Source organism: Podarcis muralis, chromosome 9, assembly GCF_964188315.1.
Source record: "Podarcis muralis chromosome 9, rPodMur119.hap1.1, whole genome shotgun sequence".
NCBI classification, from domain to species: domain Eukaryota; kingdom Metazoa; phylum Chordata; class Lepidosauria; order Squamata; family Lacertidae; genus Podarcis; species Podarcis muralis.
Window position 1 is genome coordinate 12,347,529 of NC_135663.1, and position 12,141 is coordinate 12,359,669.

At 47.5% G+C, this 12,141-nt stretch overlaps 1 protein-coding gene across 1 annotated transcript in view; it reads right to left on the reverse strand.

Annotated features, from left to right (window-relative positions):
* The window catches only part of ANTXR2 (ANTXR cell adhesion molecule 2), a 149,292-nt gene extending 138,479 nt beyond the window's left edge, over positions 1–10,813 (reverse strand). The window contains exons 1-2 of the mRNA XM_028743825.2: positions 9,805–10,813; positions 1,726–1,797 (exon numbers count right to left, since the gene is read on the reverse strand). Of these exons, the coding sequence (XP_028599658.2) occupies positions 1,726–1,797; positions 9,805–10,007 (275 nt within the window). The 5' untranslated portion in view covers positions 10,008–10,813. The remainder of the gene's footprint in view (positions 1–1,725; positions 1,798–9,804) is intronic.
* Between the last annotated feature and the right edge of the window lie 1,328 nt (positions 10,814–12,141).

The window sequence follows — 12,141 nt, forward strand, 5'->3', positions numbered from 1 at the left end:
ATTCTGTGTCAGACACTAAATTCTCTCCTCATGCAATGCAACTGGAGGTGCGTGCAATACATGCAGCCTTGCCTTCAGTGCACAATGAGTCATGCTGGAAACTGCAACTATGGAATAAAAGGTACCAAACCATGTATTGGAATTGAATCCTGACAAGACAGAAGTACTGTTTTGGGGGGGGCAGAGGGCAGGTGGGTGGGTGTGGGGGACTCCCTGGTCCTGAAAGGGGTAACTATGCCCCTGAAAGACCAGGTACGCAGCCTGGGAGTCATTCTGGACTCACAGCTGTCCATGGAGGCGCAGGTTAATTCTGTGTCTAGGGCAGCTGTCTACCAGCTCCATCTGGTACGCAGGTTGAGACCCTACCTGCCTGCGGACTGTCTCGCCAGAGTGGTGCATGCTCTAGTTATCTCCCGCTTGGACAACTGCAATGTGCTCTACATGGGGCTACCTTTGAAGGTGACCCAGAAACTGCAAAAAATCCAGAATGCGGCAGCTAGACTGGTGACTGGGAACGGCCGCTGAGACAACATAACACCAGTCCTGAGAGATCCGCATTGGCTTCCAGTACGTTTCCGGGCACAATTCAAAGTGTTGGTGCAGACCTTTAAAGCCCTAAACGGCCTCGGTCCTGTATACCTGAAGGAGCGTCTCCACCCCCATCATTCAGCCCGGGCACTGAGATCCAGCACCAAGGGCCTTCTGGCGGTTCCTTCATTGCAAAAAGTGAGGTTACAGGGAACCAGACAGAGGGCCTTCTCGGTAGTGGCGCCCGCCCTGTGGAACGCCCTCCCTTCAGATGTGAAGGAAATAAGCAGTTATCTTATCTTTAAAAGACATCTGAAGGCAGCCCTGTTTAGGGAAGTTTTTAATATCTAATGCTGTATTGTTTTTAACACTCGATTGGAAGCCACCCAGAGTGGCTGGGGAAACTCAGCCAGATGGGCGGGGTATAAATAAATTATTGTTGTTGTTGTTGTTGTTGTTATTATTACTTTGACTCCAGTGTCCACATTGTCTCAATATCATTAACACACACTTTGTTACTTTGAACTGTGTAGGAGAGGAGTTTTCCCCTTAACTGGGGACTCTGGAAGAAGCTATTCTGAGGGGAACAGGAAATCTCTGAAGATTCTGCTGGGGCTCTGAAACCTTTGCTAATACATCCCCCAGGTTGAGGTGTGATGAACTTCCACAAGTCAACAACAGGCCACCCCGTTTCTCATACCATCCTTCTCACTGACCCTGTTCCATTCCATGCTTGAGCGTGTTTGCCTGGCTGGAATACAGCCTTGAACTGTGATAATTCCTCTTGCTTGCATGAATGGAAAGACGTGCTTGTAGAAATTTCTGCTTTAGCATAGCCTACCATACATAAACAAGACTTTTTACTTCCCAACACTGGAAGATTGCGCACAAGGGAATGTGCGCTTCAGGCTTAAAAAGATTCTGCACCCGAGTTTTATGTGATTCAAAAACCGTACGGAACAAAAACAAGTAGGAATTTCAGAACTCTTTACGACGTATTTTTATCAGCACTGCACTGCATTCTGAATATGTTGAGAGAATGTGATGTTGTCATAAGGCACCTTATGTGAACGAAAAGCATGTCTGTGCCTAATTCTTTTGAGAATGGTTTCCAACCGAAGATTACACATCAAAGCATTTGTTTTGCAATCTTTCGTGTCAAAACTAAACCGAGAAACCATAAGGAGAGCAGCCCACCTCACAAATCTGTCCGTCAGCAGCCTCACGAAGTTAACAATTTCCGACCAGTGGTTCTTGACGCTGTGTGACCTGTAAAGAAGAAAGAAAATGAGCAGGAAATCATGAAGGGGGTCAAAGCAAATAACCCACCTGGCTTTAAATAATTGCATGAAATCTAGGGATGGGCAAATCTGTCAATTTTTGATTCTCTCCGTTTCTCATTTTTCCTCTCTTGATTTCAGTTTTCCACATTTCCATACCAGTTCGCAATTTTTTAACAACAACAAAAAAGTCCTCATAAAAATCCATCAGCATTTTAGTCCGAATTTCTCTGACTACACAAATTTCTGCAAGCAGCTTTCCCAAATATAATGCATTTTTCTACGCTCTTTCGTGAATATATGCACTTATATGCACACGTTGCATTAGCATGTGTGGTTTTTGTGCACATTAGTTGGCTGGAGAACTGCATTGCAAAATTTGGAGAAGAGCAAATTTTGAAGGATGATTGTATAAAGGTTTGCATGTTGTTTTGGACAGTGCGAATTAGGGAGGTTCGCCTTATATAGTAGCCATTGATAGCCTTATCTCCCATAAACTTGTCCAATCCTCTTTTAAGGCCATCCTAGTATGTGGCTACAACTGTCTCCAGCAGGAGTGAGTTCCACAGATTAACGACATGTTACACGAAGAAGTGGACACGGGTGGCGCTGTGGGTTAAACCACAGAGCCTAGGACTTGCTGATCAGAAGGTCGGCGGTTCAAATCCCCATGACGGGGTGAGCTCCCGTTGTTCAGTCCCTGCTCCTGCCCACCTAGCAGTTCGAAAGCACAAAGTGCAAGTAGATAAATAGGTACCGCTCTGGCAGGAAGGTAAACGGCGTTTCCGTGCGCTGCTCTGGTTTGCCAGAAGCGGCTTAGTCATGCCGGCCACATGACCCGGAAGCTGTACGCCGGCTCCCTCAGCCAATAAAGTGAGATGAGCGCCGCAACCCCAGAGTCGGCCATGACTGGACCTAATGGTCAGAGGTCCCTTTACCTTTTACACGAAAAAGTACTTTCTAACATTCAGCTTCAGTGGATGCCCAAAAGTTCCAGTGTTATGAGGGAGGGAGAACAACTTTTCTCTATCTACTTTCTCCATGCTATGCATAATTTTGAAAACTTCTGGCCTACATTAATGTATGTTTCCTATGTTTCTGTGTTACATATCCTAAGGGGATATATTTTTGACACTGGCATAGCTTTCTGACAACAGGGATATAGTATTTCCTATTATTATTGTTGTTGCTGTTGTTGCTGCTGATAATAATAATGATTAGATTTATTAACCTCCCCTTCACCATGCAGTTCTCAGGCGTGTTGCCACAATTTTAAAAATACAATACAGTGGTACCTCGGGTTACAGATGCTTCATGTTACAGACTCTGCTAACCCAGAAATAATACCTTGGGTTAAGAACTTTGCTTCAGGATGAGAACAGAAATCGTGCTCCGGTGGCACGGCAGCAGCGAGAGGCCCCATTAGCTAAAGTGGTACCTCAGGTTAAGAACAGTTTCAGGTTAAGAACAGACCTCCAGAACGAATTAAGTTCTTAACCTGAGGTACCACTGTATTGAAATCAGTCAAAACAGTCAAGAGAGCAGGGTGGGTCCTAAAATATAATGACAACTACATAATGGAGGTGTCAAATACATCTCTGTGAGGAGGGACTTCCACAGCAGATATATTCCCATTTCAGGAAAATGCAGTGCCTGAAGTAGACCATTCCTTGCTTTAGAATAGCCTCCCAGCTCAGAGCACTAGTGCTTTTCTTTCGAGAGCATCTCAAGAAATTGCCCCATTTGTGTGACACAGTCACAAGTCATGATACATCCCATCCAGCAACTTCCTCATTTGACCTGTGGGAACAGAACCCCCTTCTCCAAGGGCAAGCCACAAAACCCTTCTTCCTCTGTTTATTTACCACGTAACACCAAACACCAAGGTCAAAAGAACTGCCACGACCAACAACCTCAAAAGCCAAGGATGGGCTAACCTCGCATCCCATTCTCCACAAACCGATTATGGTGCCACACAGATGCCAGCAGCAACGTCTACATATCCCACAACTTCCTTCTCTCACATAAGCGTACAAAAATTCACATCAATTTTACTTCAGCAGCCTTTGGAACCACAAAAACCCATCAAGCACAAAGGCAGAGGCCTTTGAACTACTTACTGAGGGTTCATCGGGAGTTTCTCTGGGGTCCCTCAACGAGAACATCATTAATGGTGTTTCTCCAACGAACAAGCTTCCTAAAACTACCAGTGGTTGTCTGCAATGTACAGCAGCAGGAGTCAGCTGTGTTTCTCCTAAGGTGCATGCTCAACTCATGCACAGCCACCATGTAGCTCAGGAGGCCTGCCCAGCACTTGTGTAAACAGATTGCACACCAGAACATGCCCCTTCTACAACACACATCACTTGGACAGCAGAAACACCAGTGTGGAAAGTACTCTACCACCCAAAACTCTTTTGTCTTCCAAAACTGACAAAACTAACAGTCCATTCATGAGAACACAGGTTTATACAGTGGTACCTTGGTTTAGGATGCGGGTGGCACTGTGGGTTAAACCACAGAGCCTAGGGCTTGCCAATCAGAAGGTCGGCGGTTCGAATCCCCGTGACGGGGTGAGCTCCCGTTGCTCGGTCCCTGCTCCTGCCCACCTAGCATTTCGAAAGCATGTCAAAGTGCAAGTAGATAAATAGGTACCACTCTGGCGGGAAGGTAAACAGCGTTTCTGTGCGCTGCTCTGGTTTGCCAGAAGCGGCTTAGTCATGCTGACCACATGACCCGGAAGCTGTACACCGGCTCCCTCAGCCAATAAAGCAAGATGAGCGCCGCAACCCCAGAGTCGGCCACGACTGGACCTAATGGTCAGGGGTCCCTTTACCTTTACCTTGGTTTAAGAACAGCTTAGTTTATGAACAACTTGGATTAAGAACACTGCAAACCCGGAAGTAGGTGTTTTGGTTTGTGAACTTTGCCTTTGAAGCAGAACATGTTCCACTTCCTACTGTGTTCCATTTGTAAATTGAGTCCCCCGCTGCTATGGGAAAGCAAGCCTTGGTTTAAGAATACTTCGGTTTAAGGTTTTTTATTTCCGGAATGGATTAAGTTTGTAAACCGAAGTACAACTGTAAAGAGTTAAACCACCGGTCCATGCAGCTCAGTACTGTCAACACTACTACTGTCAGCTACTCTCCAGAACTTCAAGCAAGGGGTCTCTCCCAACCCTCCTTGAAGATGCTGTGAACTGAACCCGGGACTGGACCTTCTGCATGCAAAACAGATTGAGCAACAGCCCTTTGGGTCTGGCACTCAGCGGTAATATTCAGGCTGCAACTCTGAATAGTTTATTGTTTGTTGTGGTAGTAATTGCACTTTACAGTATTTATATACTGCTTTCCAAGCGGACCTCACAAAGTGGTTTATGTAACATTATTACAATAACAACAGCAACAAAAGTTACAATACAATGGTAGGATGACTTGTTTGTTTAGTGCTTGCTGCTACTTCTCCACTTGGCTCAGAGCAAGTAGATGGGCCTGTCGGAGAGGCCACTAGGGCAGCTGGATGGTGAGAGTCCCTCATGCTCAGTTATTTGAACTGCTTAATCCAGGGGTCAGCAACCTAAGGCCCATAGGCCACAAGCAGCTCACAGCGGTCGTATTATGAGCCCATGAGCCACCCCCGAACCGAGCGGCCTGCTCGGCAAGTCCCCATGCGCTGTGCTAAACCGGCACAGCGTGGCATGGAGACTTGTCGAGCAGTGCTGGAAATCATGTCTGTGCAGACGCAGATGCTGGAAATCGCAGGCGCGCACACTCATGCGCGCCCACGATCCGGCCCACAGAGGGGGTAAGCCTTGCAGACTCCTGGCTTAATCCATGCACTTCTGGGTTCTTGCAAATCAGCTGAACTACCATAGCATGTCTCCAAGGGACACTGCTGCTGATCAAGTTAGGGAGAAGAAGGTACATCTCAGGTGAATGCAGGAGACTCTGTCCTCCAATAAAGGAAAATCTGAATGAATTAGGCCTCTAAGGACCAAAGGAGACATGCTGCTGGTCACACAGTTGCGCTTTCTTTGGCAAACAGACCAAGGGACACCCACAGGAAAGCAGGGAGCTTAACCCTTTGCCTCCCATCTTGGCTCCGGATCAAAATGTGCCACTCATCTCCAACGATTCACAATGGGAGAACTGTCCAACTATACAAAGGGAGCTTTCCTCAGATCGTGATTAGCCAGGGTGGGGTAAGGTGTTGATTGTGATCCAGCTTCACTGGATCTCCACCAGCTCCAGTGTTACAAGAGAGGGAGAAAAGCTTTTCCCTATCCGCTTTCTCCAAGCCATCCCTAACAGATGTCATGTCACCTCTCATTTGCCCTTTGTGTAAACTAAAACATCCCAAGTGTTGTAGCCTTTCATCAAAGAAGAGTCACTCTATCCCCTTGGTCATTTTGGTTGCCTTTTCCAAACTTTCCCCAACTCTACAAGATCCTTTCTGAGGTGAAGGGGACACAGTACAGTCGTACCTTGGTTTTCAAACAGAATGCGTTGCGGAAGTCCATTTGACTTCTGAAATGTTCAGAAACAGAGGCGTGGCTTCCGATTACGCAGGCGCGCCGGAAACAATAGCAGAAGCTGCATCGGATGTTCGACTTCCAAAAAAAAGTTTGAAAACTGGAACACTCACTTCCAGGTTTCAATTGTTCGGGAGCCAAAACGTATGAGTACCAAGGCATTCGACAACCAAGGTACAACTGTATTCCAAATGCCGTCACACCACAAGGCATTATGTTATCAGCCGATTTATTTTCCTAATGATCCCTAGCATGGAATTTGCCTTTCCACAGCCACTGTACACTCGATTGACAGCTTCACTGAGGTACCTGCTACAGCCCCAAGGTCTTGTTCCTGGTCAGTCACCACTTCTTTGTTATGACTGGAATACAAATGTAGTCTATGTGACGGTAGCTGACGTCACCCATTACAACATTTCCTCTTTTGGACACTTCCTCAATTTCATCCTTCATCTCAAGATGGGAGCATGATAGCATGTCTCCAGAACAAAATTACTCTTGGTTCCCCATATGACCATGCACAGTGATTCTCTGAAGGAGTCTGCCCCTTTGGGGCAGTGTTAGAAACTCAGATATATCAGCTAGGTGCCAAGTGGCTCATTAAACCAAGGTTGCAGTCACCAAAATGGAACGTCTAGTTGCCATTTGGGGGCAAGATAGCTCTAAAGTCTTATTTTTCAAATGATGGACTGACTGTGATTGATTCTCAGTTAAACAACTGGCTAGTTCAGATGACAACCTTGAGCTAGGGTCAGAGCTTTGAGAACTTAAAGAAGAAAAGTCCCTTGATCCAGGACGGTCCACGTATATATTGGCCTATTCCAACCTCTTTTTCTTAATGGTGGCTGCTCCTGTTCAGGCTGCACAGAAAAAGCATTTGGGTTCCAGAAATCCAATCCGATTGTGCAGATAAAATATAACTACAGTGGTACCACGGTTTACGAACTTACTCCGTTCCGGAAGTCCTTTCTTAAACCAAAGCCATTCTTAAACCAAGGCATGCTTTCCCTAATGAGGCCTCCCTCCGCCGGTGCCCTTCCACCATTCGGCTTCCATTCATAGACCAAGGTAAAGTTCGCTAACCAGAACACTACTTCTGGTTTAGCAGAATTCGTATACCAAATAATTTGTTAACAGGGCTGTTCTTAAACTGAGGTACAGTGGTACCTCGGGTTACATACGCTTCAGGTTACAGACTCCACTAACCCAGAAATATTACCTCGGGTTAAGAACTTTGCTTCAGGATGAGAACAGAAATCATGCTCCGGCGGCATGGCAGCACCAGGAAGCCCCATTAGCTAAAGTGGTGCTTCAGGTTAAGAACAGTTTCAGGTTAAGAACGGACCTCCGGAACAAATTAAGTACTTAACCTGAGGTACCACTGTACCACTGTTTTACAATTCTATGTGATGGGGTATTAGTGTATGAAAACAGTCCAGATCCAATGATCCCCAGGCATGCACTTCCAGGTGGTGGAAATGTCAGGCCCCATCCTGGCACCCAGGAATCCTCACCTGGTCGCAAGTGATCAAAAGCCAGATACAAAATGCGCCTGGCGCCTGGCTAATTGTGAACACTGCTTTGGGGCATTTGGGGCATTCTAGCTTGCTGGACTCAATGCCCTATTTGGCATTCAGAACAGCAACACCTCCAGTATATCCTTCCCTGTCATTCCTATAGAAGTTTATACCTAGACACAGGTGTATCCCACTAACACTTTCCACCCCAAAGTTTCCATCATGCTCACTATATCAATTCCACCCTCTAAGGCCAAGGACTCCAGTTCATCCACTGTGGCTCAGAGACTGCGCTCTCCTTACAAGACTCCAGTCCTGAAGTTGCAACCTCAAGAGGAAGCATGTGGCATGAAACACTATTCATCAGCTTCCGCTGATGTGCCAGCTGCACCCCACCTTAGACACAGATAACCTGGTCATGTTTACCCATGCATGGATGGCGTCCAAGCTAGACTTCTGCAATGCATTGTGTGAAGCTATCTCTGAAGAATGTTGAGGAACTCCATTCAACAGCCAGATGGTTAGTTCGGTTTAGCCAGAGTGGATTTTTTTTTGACCGTGTTAAAAAGAAAAAAGAAAAATCTGTACTGGCTTCTTCTTAGCATTCCAAATGCAATTCAAATGCAGGTTCCAACATATAAAGCTCTGGAGAGTTTAGTATCATGGTTTCCAAACACTCATCTTCTCCAATATGACCATGCCCATTCCTGAAGTCAGGGTTGGGGAATCCCTGATGATGTTGGTCTACACCTCCCATCATCCCAGATCACTGGTCCTGATGGGAGATCAACATCTGGAGAGTCATACGTTCCCTGTTCCTTTCTTAACAGCATAGCCTGAAGACGTCCATGTTCAGAGGTTAGAAAGGTGGCAAACTGGAACAGGGCCTTTTCTGTAATGGTGAGTCTACTGCAGACTACCCTCCCTAGAAATATTCATTTGGCACCTCCTACTCCTCTATCTTTTAGGTGAATTCAGTGATGTGTGTGTTTTTTAAGTCTATCTTTTTTCTGCGCTGTGTGTGTGTGTTTCAAAAAGAAAGTGGCTATCAAAGTTTTAACTAACATATATTGATATCTGTATTGTGTTATCAGCCCCTTTTTAAAAATCACCATTATGAGTCATGTTTATTTGCCTGTTGCTTATTCCTCCTGAGGAAAAGCACTAGGAAGGAACAAGGGTAACTTTCTAGGTTTCAGGAAGTCTCAAAGGGGCTTCACCCTGGAACCCCATTTTTATATATTTATGCTAGCCCCACTTAGAGCAATGCAGTTAGTAAACATGACTAACTTAGGTTCGCTAATTTTAATGAGTCTAGCTACAGGTTAGGTAGCCGTGTTGGTCTGCTGTAGCCGAAACAAAACAAAAAAGTCCTTCCTGTAGCACCTTAGAGACCAACTAAGTTTGTTATTGGTATGAGCTTTTGTGTGCATGCAAGTATCTGAAGAAGTGTGCATGCACACGAAAGCTCATACCAATAACAAACTTAGTTGGTCTCTAAGGTGCTACTGGAAGGATTTTTAAAATTTTATTTTGTTTCAGTGAGTCTACTATAAGTAGGCCTTAGCTGATGACAACCCCAGATTTTTATCAACCCTCCCCACCCCCCAAAAAAGAGATCCTTTGAGCATACACAAAGGGCATTTCCTTCACTCCTGAGCAGTGTAAATCCCAGCTGTAGACTTTGGGGTGCTAGTGGGATCCCAAACCGGCTTGAGCCCCAGAACCTCTCTGATGCGACGGTGGTGGGCTTTTCTTTTCAACGTGCCGTTGGCGACGCTGCCAAGGGCGGCTCTCCCAGCGGAGAAAGTTAAGGGAGGTTTGGCGATGCGGTTGGGGGAGTTTGGTGGGCGTCAGCAGGCGGCGGGGGGGGGATCCCTCTCCTCCTCCTCCTCCCCCTTATCCCTCCCTCCCTCCCACGCAGGTAAGCTTCTGCCCCTTCACTCACTTGTCCAGGACGAAGTACAGGTCGTAGGCTCCTTTGCACGAAGGCTCCTCCTGGCCGTGAGCCGCCAGCAGCAACAGCAACAACGGCACTAGCAGCGCGAGCCAAGCCGGCGCCGCCTGGCCCAGCGGATCCGAGGACCAGCTCCTGCAGCAGCCCGGCCCGGCCCGCAGCCCGGCCTCGCTCAGCCTCCTCCGGCCCCCCATGTCTCCTTCTCCCTCTCTGCAAACCGCCGAAGTCTCCTGGCTTGCAGAAGCGGAGAGAGGGGGGGGGCGCCCTGGAGGAGAGAGGGCTGGACGGGGCGGAGAGCCGAGAGCGCGCCGAGGACAAAGGGGAGTTGCAGCAAACTCTGCACAAATCCCGAGAGGAGGAGAAGTCTCCCACCCTGGAGTCCCGCTGGACAAACAATAGAGGCTGCAAAGAGAGAGTGAGGCGGCTGGAGGAAGCGCAAACGTAGCCCCCCGTACGCTCTATGCAGGGCAGGCGCGCTTCCCCTCCGGTTCTGCCAAGCCTCCTCGGCCGCCGCTTGTTGCTTCCTTCCCCGCTACAAAGTACTGATTGCCACGCGAAACTACCAATGGCGACCCGAAAGGCGGCAGAGAGAGGAGATCCGCGGAGAGAAAACTTTGCGCGCGCGCGCCTGGACGTCTTTCCTTTCTGGGTTCTGTCCTCCCTCTTTCCCTTCTGCTGCTGCTTCTCTTCTTCTCTCTCTCTCTCTCTCTCTCTCTCTCTCTCTCTGTTTTTGCAATCCCTTTCCTTGACCTTTTATGGCGCGAGGCAGATGTTGTTGTGACTAATTTTCTGTGATTGATGATTGCCAGAGGAGAAGAAGGGGAAGAAGAGGTTCTCCCCACCCCGAAGCCAGCGTCTTTTCCGGGGTCTTTTCCTCAGCCCCCTTTCAAGAGGCCGAGAGTAGGTTTGGCCAGCGTGGCCGGATCCTGCCTGCGCCTCGTCTTGCTTCGGGAAAGGACGTTTTTTTCAGAACCAAGCAGAGCGTGTGGTTTCACGGCGCGCGTTCAGATTTCCCAAAAGCAGACGCGCTTTTGTTTTTTTACAGGGGTGGCGAAAAAACATCGGTTACTCCAGCCAGACTATATCTGTTTCTGCAAAAAGGCCTCAAGGCTCCAATCGCACCTCTTCAGCGTTGCCATTGTGGTTGCCCGTGGGCACAGTGGCGACCTTGGGGTCTTGCCCTGGTGCCCACAAGGACTCTGAGCCCCACTCACTTCCCCTGACCCTGGGACATGAGGAGCTGAGAGGAGTGTGCCTCCTTTTTTTGCCCCTGGAAAGTATACAAAAGTTGAGCAGGAATTTTGAAGTGTAACACTCTCCCCCCCCCCACACACACACCCTTAGTTCTTCACCTCTGTGCTTTTCAAGATTCAGAGTACAGTGGTACCTCGGGTTAAGCACTTAATTCGTTCCGGAGGTGCGTTCTAAACCTGAAACTGTTCTTAACCTGAAGCACCACTTTAGCTAATGGGGCCTCCCGCTGCCACCGCGCCGCCGGAGCACGATTTCTGTTCTCATCCTGAAGCAAAGTTCTTAACCCAAGGTACTATTTCTGGGTTAGCGGAGTGTGTAACCTGAAGCGTATGTAACCCGAAGCACCACTGTAATTCTGCTGAACCTGGCATTTGCCCAGATCCCATGGGAAAGAGAAGTATGTATGCAAACTTGCTTCCTTTTGGAACATGATTTAGAATGGAGAACAAAAACATTTAGAAATATGGTCCAGACTTATGAACTAAAACAAGACTGAATTAAATAGTTATCTGAGGCCTGTTAGCAAACAAAGAGCCAAACATTTTTGTTGAATGAAAATTGTATACCACCCTTCAATCAAACATCTCAGGGCAGGTTGGCAACATGAAAAGACAAAATAAAAAGTACATAATGATAACAAAACAAAGCCACACCACCCTCAAACACATTTAAAAGGACATAGAATGTTCATCAGCCAAAGGTCTGGGAGAAGAGGAACATTTTGGCCTGGAGCCTAAATGTGTATAATGAAAGTGTCAGGTGAGCCTCCCTGGGGAGAGCATTCCACAAAAACAGGGAGCCACTGCAGAAAAGGCCCATTCCTGTGTTGCCACCAGACCTCTGGTGGGAGTGGCACATGAAGAAGGGCCTCAGATGATGATTGCAGGATGTTAATTTGGGGAGAAGCAGCTTGTGAGGTATTGCTTCAAGAGCACAACCTAGTTCCGCAGAGATGTGGTCACCAGCCCATCCATTAGCCAAGCTGAGCCCACTGTCTCAGATGGCAGATCCGGAGGGAGAAGCCGGAGGTCCTGCCTTCACACAACTACAGTGCTACCTCGGGTTAAGTACTTA